Source organism: Lynx canadensis, chromosome E1, assembly GCF_007474595.2.
Source record: "Lynx canadensis isolate LIC74 chromosome E1, mLynCan4.pri.v2, whole genome shotgun sequence".
Taxonomy (NCBI): domain Eukaryota; kingdom Metazoa; phylum Chordata; class Mammalia; order Carnivora; family Felidae; genus Lynx; species Lynx canadensis.
Window position 1 is genome coordinate 12,840,153 of NC_044316.2, and position 17,116 is coordinate 12,857,268.

General features: G+C 42.1%; 1 protein-coding gene across 1 annotated transcript in view; it reads left to right on the forward strand.

The window, feature by feature from the left end:
* The first annotated feature begins 1,289 nt into the window (after positions 1–1,289).
* Positions 1,290–17,116, forward strand: part of NCBP3 (nuclear cap binding subunit 3) — a 33,022-nt gene continuing 17,195 nt past the window's right edge. The window contains exons 1-3 of the mRNA XM_030294853.2: positions 1,290–1,506; positions 3,608–3,673; positions 5,536–5,641. Coding sequence (XP_030150713.1) covers positions 1,324–1,506; positions 3,608–3,673; positions 5,536–5,641 — 355 coding nt within the window. The 5' untranslated portion in view covers positions 1,290–1,323. The remainder of the gene's footprint in view (positions 1,507–3,607; positions 3,674–5,535; positions 5,642–17,116) is intronic.

Sequence of the window (17,116 nt, forward strand, 5' to 3'; positions counted from 1 at the left end):
CAATCCAGTGTTGTGATATTGTCACCAAGCAAAACTAGCCCTCTAAAGAGCCCCACCTTGTGTTCGTGCTGCGATACAGCCCACATTTAAGAAAAACTTTGATGTGTTGTACCCCTTCCGTTGGGTCCTGCATCTACATACATCATGTAACCCTCACAATCTCCTTTGAGGGGAGGTAAGAAATATTGTCCCATTTTACTGAAGATTTTTGAAGGGTTAAGTGGCTTGGCCAAAGTCACACATGGTGCAAGGGGCAGAGCCAGTCAGTTTGGAACCCAGGTGTGTCTGATGCTGATCATATTCTCCCTTGGTTTATAATTATTTGTTCCTCCACCATCAGAGCTGATAGGGCCTGGGAGACCGTAGGAGTCCACCTACGCCCTCTTCAGATGGGAAGATAGGACCCAGTTAGGGGCCAGAACTAGACCAAGGTAAGTAACACAGGGAGAAAGGTGAAAAATCAGGACTCAAAGCAAAAACTGACCAGTGGTGCCCTCTGGAAGCCTAGAGGACTCTCCCTGTCTCGCGACCAGGTTGTTAGAAATGTTGCAAGAAACCATGCTCAGGAATTTACAGTGGACTGAGCCCTGGGGAGTCAAGAAATTGGGGGTCAAGCTCTGGGCTTTAGGCAGTTCACTACCCTCTTGGAGTCTCAATTTGTATGCATGTAAAATGGGCCAATTATTGGGAGACTTGAAAGAGACAAAGGTTCTCAAGACAAGTATGTTGTAAACCTACATATTGCCCAGAAGTGATAGACCAAGGCTCACTCTGGGCTCTGGAGCCAGACTCGGTAGGCTCAGGTTCAGGTTTTATTCCTTAAATGAACCCTTGGGTAAATTTCTATGCCTCAGTTTCCTCGTATGTGAAAGGGTAATAATAACACCTATTCAATAGAGTTGTATGATTTCTTTTTTTTTTTTTTTTTTTTTTAGAGTTGTATGATTTCAAGCACTTGGAACACTGACATGTAATGCTCTCTCAGTAAAATTGCCTTTTCTAACAGGTTTACTGCTCAAGGCATAGCTATTCTCTCAGAGCGGACTACACCACTCTCCTTCAGGCCCCGCCCCCTCCAGCGGGCCCCGCCCACGTCTTCACTCGAGCCCGCCTTCTCTTCACCAGGTCCCGCTCCATCTGTCCTGGGTTTCTCCCGCCACCAGGGGGCGGCAGCGCTGGGGGGGGGGGGGGGCGGGGGGGGCTTCTAGCCGAAGCAGGTGACACTCTAGGGAGCAGCGGCGGCTGCTCTATGGCCAGTGGCGGCGGCGCTCTAGCCGGCGGGTGTGTGAGGCGGGCTCTCAGTGGTGCGGCCGGCGGGCGGCTATGGCGGCCGTACGGGGCCTGCGAGTGTCGGTGAAAGCAGAGGCCCCAGCGGGGCCGGCCCTGGGCCTCCCGTCGCCTGAGACGGACTCTAGTTTGGAGCGTGGCGAGCCGGAGCCCATGGAGGTGGAGGAGGGCGAGCTGGAGATTGTGCCGGTGCGGCGCTCACTGAAAGAACTGATCCCGGTACGGGCGGGGGGCGAGGGTGAGGAGGAGGTCGCCAAGCTAGTGTCCCGCGGGGGAGGCGGCTGGCGCCTGGGCTGGGGGAGTCACCGGGAGCGAGCGCTCAGGGGACGGAGGCGCCAAGCTCGAGGAGAGACGGGCAGCGGGAGAAGGGACCCCAGGGCGCCCGGAAATGGGTGTTGAGGGGGCTGGAGAAGATGGGGGAGCGGAGGGGGGTAGTTGAGGGCACCCCCTTTTCTGCTTCTCTGAGCCAGGCTGTGCAAAGGGGTGAGTGAGGAGGGGCTGGGGTTGTCTGAGGGCTTGAGATAAAGGAGGGGGGGGGCAGGCGGGAACAGAAGGAACTGTCGAGTGACGCCGGTGTCCAGGTCTCCCTTGAGTTCAGCTCCGGTGGAGATGATATTTGTTAAACATAGCACTCGCGGTTTCTCTTGGAGCGTTGGACTTGTCAGCAGCAGAAACTCAGTGTTTCTTTTGTGACTTCAGAGGCATCTTGTCCTCATTCCAGCTGCTCTGTATAACACCTTCACCGTGGCCCCAGCGTGTGACCCTTAGTGAGACCAAAACGTAAACGAACCAGCAGTGGTCCGTCTTTTATCACAAGGGGGTTGGTGAGAGGCGTTTTGCTTTTGATTTGGTGGGTCTGGTTCTTAGGGCTGGTCTCAGTCCTGCATGGCTCTTCTCATGTACTTAATTTCTCATCTAACATGAACTACTTTTTACCACATGTCAGCAAGTCTGGCTTTTAAACTGAAATTATGGGAAAAGGTGAAGATAGAAATCACTAAAGACAGCAAATGATAATGACTCTGGTAACAACGTAGTGGCATTTTACCATTTACTATATCGTATTGTTTAAATATTACTGCAGTTGTGAAGTAGGCATCATCCCTTTACTCATTCAGTGCAACATGCAATTCTTGTGTCCCTATTAAACTCTCTACTGGAGTTTATGTTTCGGTTGGAGGACACAAAGAATTTCTAGCAGTGGTAAGTGCTATGAAGAAAGTAAAACATATTAATGGGACAGAGTATACAGAAGACAGGAAGGGTGTGCAGTGTGGGAAGCCAACGGGATAGGATGGTCAGGGAATTCCTCTGAGATAGTGATATTTAAGCTGAAGCCTAAATGACAAAAAAGGAACCAACCGTGTGCAGATTTGGAAGAAAGTGTTCCCAGCAGGGGCAACAGTAGGTGCAAAGGCTCTGAGATGGGAACAAGATTGTTTTGTTGGAGAAACGTTAAGTTCTGTAGAGCAAATGGGAGAGCAGTTACAGAGTTCAGGAAGGTTGGCAGATACCATGGAGGAGACCCAGCCCAGAGAGACCAAAGGAGTTGTACAGTGTCATGTAATCAGTGAATGTCAGAGCTGTGACTTGAGTCTTTGGCTTTGAAGTCCCATCCTCTTTTCATTGCACTGTACTGTTTTCCCAGGAGATCTAGGTGAGTCTGGACTTTCTGCATTTTGGTGAGGAGTTGTGCTCCACCTGGTGGCATGACATGATGAATTTGTCTTGTGTGGGTTGGGGAGATGAATGAGTATGCCTTAACTTATCTTGGACATTTTTCATGGAGGCCTGTAGATTTTTTTTTTTTTTTTTTTTTTACCTAAATACCTTCAGCTGATAGACTTAGTTAAGGTTTGGGACAGGAGCTGATCTAGAAAAGACTTCTTGTTAGAAGGGTTGATTGCTTACTACCCAGAGTCGCTGAGACAGGCTTCCTCATAATAAAGGGTTGTCAGGGTGAGGAAGGATTGCTGAAAGGAATGACTATCCCAAAGGAATCTGTTGCAGAACTGGTGTTTTTAAAAAATTTTTAATTAAAAAAAAGTTTTTTTTAATCTTTATTTATTTTTGAGAGAGAGTGTGAGCTGGGGAGGAGCAGAGAGAGAGGGAGACACAGAATCCGAAGCAGGCTCCAGGCTCTGAGCTGTCAGCACAGAGCCTGACGTGGGGCTCGAACTCACGAACCGCGAGATCGTGACCTGAGCCGAAGTCAGACATTCAACCGACTGAGCCACCCAGGCGCCCCACGGAACTGTCTTTTATCGTGAGTTTTTCCTCAATTGCTGTTAGCATTTCTCACCCTTCCCCCTCGTGTTAGGACACAAGCAGAAGATACGAAAACAAGGCTGGCAGCTTCATCACTGGAATTGATGTCACCTCCAAGGTAAGACAGACCATAATTTATTCATTTTGCTAAGCAAGTGAACTCTATGAGCTTGGTCCCCAGGACTTGTAGAATAGCAGTTATTCTTTACCTCCTTTTTTCTTTTGTTGGTGGATTAAAACATTTCCTTACCTTAAATTTTGTGTTACACAATGATGCCTTCATGCCTCCTGAAAACATCCAGGTAGCATTTGTGTTCTGGCATTTATGACAAGATAAAATCCATGTACCTAGTTGCCCATGCTTAACCATGTCTGGAAAAAGTTCTGCTCTGGGAATGCTTTTTTTGTGTTTTGTCCACTCTTTAAAAATGTGTATACTGATTCCACTTTATATGAAACAAACATGAAAAGTACCTGGCATATAGTAGGCCGTTAGTAAATATCTTTACTCTTTCACTGGTTGCAGGCTTAGAAAAATAGGATTTCCTGATTATGTTGGCTGTCTAAATTTTGAAGGCCAAGTCAGCCGAATTACTCAGTACCTGGGAATATTGCCTTTTATCTGGTGATTACTATTACTAGATTACCAGCTTTCCTATAACTCTTCACAGAGCCAAACCTATTATTTTCCTTATTACAAACAGTACACATCTGTCACTTTAATTAGTGACGTCCAACTTAGACATTCTTTCTGATTTTAATGTGTGCAGTTAAGTTTAGGATAGAATTTTGAATTGTAATTCTAAATAATAGTACTATTTAACTATATTTGCTGTATAAAAACAAAAAATAAAAATAAATATGTCATGCTCACCTTTTTATATTTTATCTGGGTCTCAATCTGTTTCAGATTGCTTAAAGGCCAAAAGAAGGAACTGATCATCTTTTAGACAGGCAAGAAAATAGAATAAAGTGTTTTCTTACTGTAATTGAAAAAGCGGTAGACTGTGCTATTCTTGCTCCTGTACAGTTTGCCATTATGTGAAACGTGTGGGGGAAAAGATGGTAGCCCCAGAATTGGTACTTCAGGTTACTAAGGGAAGATAGGTTAGTTGTTTGCAGCCCATGAAGAAAATTAGCATAACTATTGGGGAATAACAAAGTGTTGCTGCTTCACCAATCCCCACAAGCTTTCTTGTAGTCAGACCTTCAGCCAGGGTGGCAAAGTCAATATACAATGAGTGAAGAGTTCCTGGATCTGGATTTATTTTAGCTCTTGGAGAAAAATTTATGAAGCTGATTATTTCGCTTTTCAGTGAAGTATCAGTGCTGCTTGTCACTTACAGATGAAAACTGGCAATTCCATGGACACAAGCCTAGAATAGAGGAGAGAGTTTCTTTGCTTTGGTGTTATTTTTAAACAGGGAAAATGCTTTAGGGAGTGCACTGCTCAGGCAGACATAATGTGATAGGTGTGATTACCATGCTCACAGATGATGTGAAATGGGGGTGGTGGTTGTGGGGCCTCTAGAAATAGAACCAACATCAAATCTATTCCCCCCACTAGCCAAAGTATCTCCAACAAACCTTTTGACTTTTTTATACTTCAGTTTCTGCACCTGGAAGATTGGAGGGAGATTGTTCAGTTGTAATTTGTTTGCGTGATTCCAAATAACAAATAAAATGTCAGAGGACTAAAACATTCATTACTCATTGAGTCAAATATTCACTGAATTCCTACTATGCCCCAGACATAGCGATAGGCACTGAATCATGGAGGTGATTGCAAATTATAGCAGTGGTAGCGTACACTCTCCCAGTCATTGTCAATAGCCAGTTCTCTGCAAAAATTATTAAAGGCATGATGTTGCTTATTTCTTCTGATTTACTTCAGGGTTGTCACTGAATCGTTATGTTGCATTTGTGATTTAACTTTCCTTCTCCATGTGTCACTTCTTTGGCCTTTTCTGTACCTTGTAGGAAGCAATTGAAAAGAAAGAACAGCGAGCCAAGCGCTTCCATTTTCGATCAGAAGTAAATCTTGCCCAAAGAAATGTAGCCTTGGACCGAGACATGATGAAGAAAGGTACGCGGTGTTTGGGGGGCATTTTTCTGCATTTCCCCAGAGAATGACCTTTCCCTGTCATGGCCTTGTGCTTCTGGCCTTGCCTTGCATGCCCAGTCCTCATCCAGACACTCCCAAAGGAAGGGACTTGTGAAAGCTCCGTGTCTGAAGTGACCTGTTTAAAGTTGAGTTGCTGTTAGCTATGTCTCAGATGTTATAGCTGGAAAAAAAAGATGATCTTGTTTGAGAAAGCCCAGTGAAGGTCACCCAGTTAATGGCAGAGCTGAGATTAGAACCTACACTTCTACAGACTCTTACTGATTTTCTGCTTTTATCCTGGACGTGTTAACTTCTCCTTGCCTGTAAATGTAGTGGAAGTGTATCACAGTGCCACTTTTTTTTTAGGGGAGTCAGAGGGATACTGGGATTGGTAGGGAAAGCCATTAATACATCTGTTGATACAGGCTTGTAATTCTATTTTTATGTTTTGTTAGGGTAAATATTTTGCTTCCTAAAACTCACCATGAATTATATATAGTAATCTGCCCCAGTCTTCCAAAGCAATTTATGAATAACAGGAAAAAGTACTACTTTTTTAGTTCGCAACCTGTATTATTCCACTCAATGCAGAAAGTTTCCCTCTCTTGTATTTGCAAATTTGGGTATTTGTGAAGGGCTTAATAGACATCCCTCTGGATGCATTTTAAAGTTCACCACTTCGCGGAGAGTTTCTCTAGGCTTACTTGGTTAATAAAAGCATGTTGAATGATGAAAGAATAGCTACTATTTTTTGGGAGCTTGCTCTCTTACCAGGCACTATGTTAATTAGCATATTACATACTCCTTTCTTATTTGTTTCTCACAACAACCCTCTAAGGAATATATTTTTATCCCTATTTTACAAAGAAGGTAACAGGCTCAAAGAAATTTAATAAATTCCCAGGCTTACGCAGCTAGTAATAAGTGGAGTCAGGGTATGAACCCAGGTTTCTCTGACTCTAAAGCCTTGCTCTTAATTACTCTGCTCTGTTGCCTTATAATATGTATGATGCCATAAACTCAAACCTCCTGAGTCCATCCCAGTGGACACCGTAGCTTGGATGCAGAGCTCAACTTTGGATACTGCTTTGCTCTTTTTCTGCATCATGAGTTCAAGTTGGAAATATGACCTTGCTTCCCTTGCCGACTGGGTTTCCAGGCATCCGCTTGAGTGGATTTCTGTTTTAGGAAAACTCCTTTGAAGGCCAAGGACAGCTGTGCAGCCTGGAATTCATGTGCATGTACAGTCTGGGCTGAAGTAGAGCTCTGCGGCTGCTCTCACAATTCCACCTTTAAGCACCATAGTTTCACCACCTGTTTACTTATAGTCCTGTGAACATTTCTTGTGATACCTTGTCTCTTATTCATGCTTTTCACTCTGCTGATTAACCCTTTCTTTTTTTTTTTTTTTAATTTTTTTTTTTTCAACGTTTATTTATTTTTTTGGGACAGAGAGAGACAGAGCATGAACGGGGGAGGGGCAGAGAGAGAGGGAGACACAGAATCGGAAACAGGCTCCAGGCTCCGAGCCATCAGCCCAGAGCCTGACGCGCGGCTCGAACTCACGGACCGCGAGATCGTGACCTGGCTGAAGTCGGACGCTTAACCGACTGCGCCACCCAGGCGCCCCCTGATTAACCCTTTCTTATGCCATGCTTTGTCCAGCTCAGATGTCACTTCCTTCCTAAAGCAGCCCTAATCATCCACTCAAATTTCTCTCCCAACTCCGTTGGAGCTCTTTAGGGTCCTAAGCCCTCCTAGAATTCAGTATTCATTTCCTTGTGAATGTGGGCAAGTTACTGAATCTTTTTATGTCTGTCTCCTTGTCTATAAAGTAGGAAAATGACACCTACCTGAAAAGGATCACTTTCAGGGTTAAGTTTTAAATAAATAAATAAAAAGTTGTAGGTAGTTTTTTTTTTTTTTTTAATTTTTTAATGTTTATTTTTGAGAGAGAGAGAGAGAGAGAGAGACAGAACATGAGTGGGAGAGGAGCAGAGAGAGAGGGAGACACAGAATCTGAAGCAGGCTCCAGGCTCTGAGCTGTCAGCACAGAGCCTGATGTGGGGCTCGAACCATGAACGTGAGATCATGACCTGAGCTGAAGTTGGACACTTAACTGACTAAGCCACCCAGGTGCCCCGTGGGTGGTTTTTGTTTTTTGTTTTTTGTTTGTTTGTTTGTTTTTGGAAAAGCAGTCCTGATCTCATGGTTCTAAAGATATTTCTTAAAAGCAGTCGATCTGCTTGGGATGTCAGCCGGAGCAAGTTGTTCGTTACAACTTGTTTTTCCTCTAGGAGGTGGCATGCCCTAGGATAGTGTTGCTGAACTCTGGAGAACCCTGCTGCCTATCCCAGATCAATTGAAGTCAGAATGGGAGGGGGGGTTATTAAAGGTCCCAGAGATCATTCTTTCTTTTGTGTCTCTCCAGGTAATTCTAAATATGTACAGTCAGGATTGAGAGCTGTTATAGTTATGGTTAAGAGCATGGGTTCTGAAGCCTGACCTGTTACTTTCTGAAGCGTGACCTTGGGCAAGTTATTTAGCCTCTAACCCTCCGTTTTGTCTTCTGGAAAGGCATATAACAGTACTTCTTATAGGGTTATTGAGAAGCTTTATTAAAATGTTACAGTTCTTAGAGTGGTATGACTGACGTATAGTTAAGTGCCCAGTAAATGTGTTGTTATCATTATCTGGTGTTCTCCATATTCCAGGTAGTCATCTAAGTGGCCCAGCCTCTTGGGAGAATGGGGACATCGTAATAAACATCTTAACTCCTGGAGCTACACCAGGTGTCAAGTTATTTTTTCTTAATACCAACAGTAATAAAAGTAAACAGTCACTTGATAAATACTTATTATGTGCTGGTCATTCTGTTAGGTAGTCAGTTTACCCTTTGAACAATGCTGTGAGGGAAGAATATTCATCATTTGTTTTACTGATGAGGAAACTAAGGGGCTGAGAGGTTGAGAAGCTTGCCCAGGGTCCCACAGCTAGGTAAGCAGCAAGGCTGGGATTTGAAGGCCAGTCTAACTGAGGCCTGTGTTCCTAATCCCTCTGCCAGCGTTCAAGAACATAGTTTGGGATATGCTGTACTAGACCATTCTGCAGTAAGAGTTCTTGCTATTCTTTTTTTTTTTTTTTTAATTTTTTTTTTCAACGTTTATTTATTTTTGGGACAGAGAGAGACAGAGCATGAATGGGGGAGGGGCAGAGAGAGAGGGAGACACAGAATCGGAAACAGGCTCCAGGCTCTGAGCCATCAGCCCAGAGCCTGACGCGCGGCTCGAACTCACGGACCGCGAGATCGTGACCTGGCTGAAGTCGGACGCTTAACCAACTGCGCCACCCAGGCGCCCCGAGTTCTTGCTATTCTTGAGTGATTCAGTGTAAGCAGCTTCAGACTCCTTATTCCCAAGTTCAAAGCACTCGTGGTTGGAAGGAGGACCTTAGAGGTTATCTAGACCAACCTCCTGTCCAGTGCTGCAGGCCTTTTGGCAAAGTTTCCAGTGGTCATTTGGCTCTGCCTGAACATTTCCTAGTGATGGCACAAGAACTATTTATGAAGTGGTCGGTCTTGTGTTTGAATATTTCCTCATGTTGAGCAGAAAGTGCTTTCTAGTAATTTCTGTTGGTTACTGTGTACCTCTTAGAACAACATTAAGTCCTTTCCTTATTCACACAGTGAACCTTCTGGTGAAGGGATGGGCAGCCTATGCCCACTTTCTTTATGTGACATGACTTTCTGGTTTCTTCCTCTAGATTCTTTCCAGTCTCAAAATGCCCTACATAAGGTGAGGTGTAGATTCCAGATGGAGAGTATGGCAGGACTGTTACTCTAGTCTCTGTTCTAGCTATTTCATAGTATTGTATTACTCTTCTAGTCAACCTAACCATCCAGGGCTTTTTCCTAGGAACTGCACCCGTCAAAACAATCTTTCTCATCTTGTACTTGAGGCACTTTAAAGAAGTTACCTTTTTATTTGTCCCTATCAGTTTACATCCTGTTGGTTTCAAGACTATTTCAGCCTGTTGAGTTGATTTTATCTTAACTCTGCCTTTAAACATTTTAGCTATACTCCTCACTTCGGTATGCATGGCTTCTGCATCCTTATCTTGTTGTTAAATCTTAAACAAAATCCATGAATTATTAGTCTTATTCTGTTTTCAGGTCCACATTTAATTTTGTTGTCATGAGAAACTAGATTATATGCTTTAATAAACTTGAGGTAGAACACCGTCTGTGGTATTCTTTGAATTTCTTGGTCTGGTGACCCTATTAAAAAAGAAAGAGATTAGTGTAAGCTCTTGTCATTTCTTATGGGAAAGACTTAGTTTCTTAAAGGATCATAGATTCTGAGAAGTTTTTTGTTTTTTGTTTTTAATTTCAGAGAATGACATTGATCATCTTTTCCTCTTTCTTTCCTTTTTTTTTTTTTTGTTTATATTTTGAGAGAGAGAGAGAGAGCATGTGCATGCAAGCTGGGAAGAGGCAGAGAGAGCAGGAGAGAGAGAATCCCAAGCAGGCTCTGTGCTGTCAGTGCAGAGCCTGATGCAGGGCTCAGTCTCACAAATTGAACTGTGAGATCATGACCTGAGCTGAAATCGAGAGTTGGACACTTAACGACTGAACCACCCAGGCACCCCAACATTGATCTTTTTAATCTGTGGTTTGGAAATTCTCTTTTCCTCTTATAAAATCAGTACAGGATTAGTCCCTCTCAAGACTTTAAGGAACTTTACTCCCCTGCAATTTTCTAGAGCTTACCTGATGTAGAGATTATTGTTTAAGTGTGAACTCATAGCTGAGTATGAGTCCAGTGCAACCAGGTGTAATTTTGGACTAGAAGATTTAAGTCTATTAAAACTGATTCTCGCTGTTGTCATCTATCTTGGGTTTTAGGTTTTTGTTTTTGTTTTTTTAATTTTTTTTAACGTGTATTTATTTTTGAGAGACCGAGAGAGACAGAGTGTGAGTGGGGGAGGGGCAGAGAGCCAGGGAGACACAGAATCTGAATCAGGCTCCAGGCTCTGAGCCGTCAACTGACTGAGCCACCCAGGTTCCCTCTTGGGTTTTAGTTCTTATGTAATAATAGCTGCTCTACTGTCAGTTACTAGAATAGCACAAAAGAGCAACAGTTCTGTCCTTTTTCTTGCTTCTCTTCCCAAAGCAGTGTTGCTCCAAACACTTAAAAACAAAGCCATTAGCATTTTTGATAAGCCCGTTTACTCTGGACTTTAACCTTTCCTTCATTAGATTTTATACAATTTATATTCACCAAAGAAAATTAGGAAAGTAGAGTAAGAAAAGAGGTTGCCCACAGTCTACCACCTAAACTCAGTCATTTTTGACATTTTGTGTATTTTCTTCTAATCCTTTCTGGGTAGGGGCTTTATTTTTGTTATTCCCTTTGTAGTCATATTGATTTTTTCCTTTTTGCTTGATAGCTGATCATCAACATTTTCCATGCCTGAGATTAGTCTTCTAGATTTTTATATTTTTGATGTTCATTCTCTTACAGTAATCATTAGTAATTTACTCTTTATCTGTTTTCCGTGTTTGTTGTTTGGCAACTTGTGCTCACCTAAGCTCCACTGCCTTCTCTTTTTTGGAGATTGCCTCTCTCATACTCTAAGTTACTGTATTTAGTGTCTCCCAGAGTTTTTAATCATTTTTATCTGAGGTCTTAGAATTGGCTACTTTTTCTCTGGATTTTCCTTGAGTTTTGTGTCCTGTCTGTCATTCATTGTCTTATTTTCTGTTAGAAAATCCAAGGTGATGCCCCTCGCCACCTTGCTTATAGTTAGCACTCACGTGTCCAGTCCTCATTCCCCAGTGCATCTGTTCACTGCCACTTCAGCAATTAGCCCTTTCTCATAGGTTGGGCATAAATCTAGGCGCCTTTTTGTTGTTTTATTTTAAGCAGTGACCTTGTCAGCAAGGTGAGGGAGTATTGAGCATTCTCCTTTGGCAGTCTTTCGTCAACTCTTGAGCTTAAGGTTTCCATTTCCAGTGGGTCTTCCCACTGTCAGTCAGTTTGGTTCTCTTTTGAGAATGAACCTTTCTTATCCTCCAGATGACTAAGAGTAGATTTTCTCTGCAATGATACGACTTTGCATCTTTTTTTTTTTTTTTGCATCTTTACCTGCTTCTTTTGAACAAGATTGTCCACTGTCCATTTCTAGATTTGTATATCATTCTCTCTATTTTAAAATATCTGGGGGTGCCTGGGTGGTTCATTCGGTTAAGTGTCCAACTTTGGCTGAGGTCATGATCTCACAGTTGGTGGGTTTGAGCCCCATGTAGCATCTGTGCGGACAGCTCAGAGCCTGGAGCGTGCTTCAGATACTGGAGCCTGCCTCAAATACTGTGTCTCTCTCTCTCTCTGCCCCTCCCCCACTCGTGCTCTGTCTCTCTTTGTCTCTCAAAAATAATAAATAAAAAAATGTTAAAAATTTTTTTTAAAATACAAACATCTGAGGCTAGAAGCTTTGTTCTTTACGCTCTTTTCCTTTCATTTTTAAGCTATTTTCTCCTCACATGTAGGGTTTTTTTTTTTTAATGTTAGGTTTTTTTTTTAATTTTTTTTTTTTTCAACGTTTATTTATTTTTGGGACAGAGAGAGACAGAGCATGAACGGGGGAGGGGCAGAGAGAGAGGGAGACACAGAATCGGAAACAGGCTCCAGGCTCCGAGCCATCAGCCCAGAGCCTGACGCGGGGCTCGAACTCACGGACCGCGAGATCGTGACCTGGCTGAAGTCGGACGCTTAACCGACTGCGCTACCCAGGCGCCCCTTTAATGTTAGGTTTTGATAGAACAGTGCTGTGATACTCTTGATGTTTATTTTTGTCATTTTTTTGGCCTTTATTTTTTCTGATTGTCTCATTTGTGATTAAATCCTTATTACCAGATCAACAAGTCTCCTACAAGGTATTTTCTCCCTGATCTTTATTCTTTTCCCTCTGTCATCACCAGGAGCTCTCCTGGTTGTTCATTACCTTCTTCAGAACCATGTCTGTGTTTCTCAGGATTGTTTCTTCAAAGTAATGATTTAGCTTAAAGAACTGAGAAGGCTCCTGTCCAATGTGTACATCCATCTCATTTGCATTTGGCCGCTGTTCACTAATTTTTTTAATTAAAAAAATGTTTTATTTAAATCAAAGTTAGTTAACATATAGTGTAATAATGGTTTCAGAAGTAGAATTTAGTGATTCATCACTTACATATAAAACCAGTGCTCATCCCAACAAGTGCCCTCCTTAATACCTATCATCCATTTAGCCCATCCCCCTACACAACACCCCTCCGGCAACTGTATTTGTTCTCTGTATTGAGTCTCTTATGATTTGTCTCCCTCTCTGTCTTTATCATATTTTTTTTCCCTTTCCCTATGTTCATCTGTTTTGTTTCTTAAATTCCACATAGGAGTGAAATCATATGGTATTTATCTTTCTCTCACTGACTTATTTCTCTTATCCTAATATATTCTAGTTCCATCCATATTGTAAGTGGCAGGATTTCATTCTTTTTGGTCACTGAATAGTATTCCATTGTGTATATATACCACATCTTCTTACTCCATTCATCAGTCAATGGACATTTGGGCTTTTTCCATAATTTGGCTATTGTTGCTAGAGCCGCTGTAAACACTGGGGTGCATGTGCCCCTTAAAATCAGCATTTTTGTATCCTTTGGATAAATATCTAGTAGTGCAATTCTGGGTCATAGGGCATTTTTAACTTTTTGAGGAACCTCCATACTGTTTTCCAGAGTGGCTGCACCAGTTTGCATTCCCACCAGCAGTGCAAAAGTGTTCCCCTATCTCTGCATCTTCGGCAACATCTGTTGTTTTCCAAGTTGTTCATTTTAGCCATTCTGACAGGTGTGAAGTGGTATCTCGTTGTGGTTTTGATTTGTATTTCCCTGATGGTGAGTGATGTTGAGCATCTTTTCATGTCTGTTAGTCATGTGGATGTCTTCTTTGTAAAAGTGTTTTTTCATGTCTGTTGCCGATTTCTTCACTGGATTATTTGTGTTTTGGATGTTGAGTTTGATAAGTTCTTTACAGATTTTGGATATAACCCTTTATTTGATATATCATTTGCAAATATCTTCTCCCATCCTGTCAGTTGCCTTTTAGTTTGGGGTTTGTTTCCTTTGCTGTGCAGAAGCTTTTTATCTTGATGAGGTCCCAATAGTTCATTTTTGTTTTTATTTTCCTTGTCTCTGGAGACTTGTTTAGTAAGAAGTTGCTCTGGCCAAGGTCAAAGAGGTTGCTGCCTGTTTTCTTCTGTAGGATTTTGATGGTTTTCTGTCTTATGTTTAGGTCTTTCATCCATTTTGAATTTATTTTTGTGTATGGTGTAAGAAAGTGGACTTGTTCCATTCTTCTGCATGTTGCTGTCCAGTTTTGCCAACACCATTTGTTAAAGAGACTGTCGTTTTTCCATTGGATATTCTTTCCTGCTTTGTCAAAGATTAGTTGGCCATATATTTGTGCGTCCATTTCTGGGTCCTCTATTCTGTTCCATTGATCTGTGGGTCTGTGTTTGTGCCAGTACTGTTTTGATGATTACAGCTTTGTAATGCAGCTTGAAGTCTGGAATTGTAATGCCTCCAGCTTTGGTTTTCTTTTTCAGGATTGCTTTGGCTGTTCAGGGTCTTTTCTGGATTCATACACATTTTAGAGTTGTTTAGCTCTGTGAAGGATGCTGGTGTTATTTTGATAGGGATTGACATTGAATGTATAGATTGCTTTGAGTCGTATCAACACTGAACAGTATTTGTTCTGGGGTGCCTGGGTGGCTTAGTCAGGTAAGCATCTGACTTCAGCTCAGGTCATGATCTCGTGTTTTATGAGTTAGAGCCCTGCATCGGACTCTGTGCTGACAGTGCGGAACCTGCTCCGGATTCTGTCTCTCTCTCTCTCTCTCTCTGCCCCTCCCCTGCTCATGCATTTTTTCTCTCTCAAAATAAGTAAACTTAAAAAAAAAGTCAATATTTGTTTTTCCGATCCATGAGCATGGAACGTTTTTCCATTTCTTTGTATCTTCTTCAATTTCTTTCATAAACTTTCTGTAGTTTTCAGCGTACAGATCTTTGGCCTCTGCTAAAATTTATTCCTAGGTATTTTATGGTTTTTGATGCAGTTATAAATGGGATTGATTCCTTGATTTCTTCTGCTACTTCATTATTGGTGTATAGAAATGAAATGATTTGTGTACATTGATTTTATATCCTGCAACTCTGGCGAATTCGTTTATCAGTTTTAGCAGTTTTTGGTGTAGTCTTTTAGGTATTCCTCATAGACTATCATGTGGTCTGTGAAGAGCGAAAGTTTGACTTCTTCCTTGGCGATTTGGATACCTTTTATTTCTTTTTGTTGTCTGATTGCGGAGGCTAGGACTTCAGCACAGCATTGAACAACAGTGGTGAGAGTGTAGACATCCCTGTCATGTTCCTGACCTTAGGGAGAAAGCTCTCAGTTTTTCCCCATTGAGGATATTAGCTGTGGATCTTTTGTATATGACGTTTATGATCCTGAGGTATGTTCCTTCTATTCCTACATTATTGAGGGTTTTTATCAAGAAAGGATGCTGTATTTTGTCAAATGCTTTTTCTGTCATCTACTGAGAGGATCATGTGGTTCTTACCCTTTCTTTTATTAATGTGATATATCACATTGATTGATTTGTGGATGTTGAACCAGCCCTGCAGCCCAGGAATAAATTCCACTTGATCATGGTGAATAATTCTTTTAATGTATTGTTGGATTTGGTTTGCTAGTGTCTTGTTGAGAATTTTTGCATCCATGTTCATCAGGGAGATTGGTCTGTAATTCTCCTTTTTGTGGGGTCTTTGGTTTTGGAATCAAGGTAATCCTGGCGCCTCTGTTTACTATTGAACTGCTGGTCACTAATAAGGACTTGCCAGAGTTTATAAGTCTTGATATCTCTGTCTTCCTGAATCTGGCTGGCAGGAAAGCACTCACCTGATTTAGTTTGGCCATATCTACATGATTTCTAGTTAAACCTGGCTTGTACTCTTCAAATGGACAGAACAATAGGAGCGCCTGGGTGGCTCAGTCGGTTAAGTGTCTGACTTCCGCTCAGGTGGTGATCTCATGGTTCGTGAGTTTGAGCCCCACGTCGGACACTATGCTGACAGCTCAGAGCCTGGAGCCTGCTTCGGATTCTGTCTCTCCTCTCTCTACCCCTTCCATGCTTATGTTCTGTCTGTCTCTCTTTCTCAAAAATCAATAAACATTTAAAAAACAAACAAGACCAAAATGACAGAACAACAAGTATTTAAACATTTTATTTTTTAATCAAAGTATTCACCTACTTTTAAGTATTTAAGTTCATTTGTTTTAAACAGACATATGGGGGGGGTCTTCGTGGCTCAGTCAATTAAGTATCCTATTTTTTTTTTTTTTTTTTTTTTTTTTTTTAATTTTTTTTTCAACGTTTATTTATTTTTGGGACAGAGAGAGACAGAGCATGAACGGGGGAGGGGCAGAGAGAGAGGGAGACACAGAATCGGAAACAGGCTCCAGGCTCTGAGCCATCAGCCCAGAGCCTGACGCGGGGCTCGAACTCCCGGACCGCGAGATCGTGACCTGGCTGAAGTCGGACGCTTAACCGACTGCGCCACCCAGGCGCCCCTAAGTATCCTACTTTTGATTTCTGCTCAGGTCATGATCTCATGGTTCATGAGATCCAGCCCTGTGCTGGCAGCATGGAGCCTGCTTGGGATTCTCTCCCCCGCTCGCTGCCACTCTCTCTCGCATCCTCTCTTTCTCAAAATAAATAAATAAATAAATAAATTGACATGAAAACGTACTTGGGAGTAATGGACATTGAATTCTTGACGAATTACTTCAAAGATGGGAGGGAGAGAAGGGTGAGGAGTTACACAGGCCCCAATTTTATATGTAATGTTTTATGTGCCTCATCTTTTTAGGAAATTAAGCATAAGGTTAGGTGGTGGATGTACAGGTATTTAAAAAATTTTTTATTGATATGTTTGTATATTTTACAACTATGAAGATTAAGTGTTTAAAGTATTTAGTAAAAAATTAACATGATCCTGGTAAAGCTGAGATTCCTTTTTGTGGGGGGGAGGGAGTTCTGGCTTTTATTTATTTTATTTTATCTCATCATGATACGTGTACTCTTTTTTTTTTTTTATAATGTTTATTTATTTTGAGAGAGAGAAGGGGAGCGCGTGAGCAGGGGAGGGGCAGAGAGAGAGGGAAAGAGAGAAAGAATCCCAAGCAGGCTCTGCCCTGCCTGTGCAGAGCTGGATGCAGAGCTCAGATTCATGAACTGTGAGATCATGACCTGAGCTAAAATCAAGAGTTGAATGTTTAACCAGCTGAGCCACCCAGGCACCCCTCTTTTTTTTTTTTTTAAATGTTTATTTATTTGAGAGAGAGAGAGAGCGTGCCCACA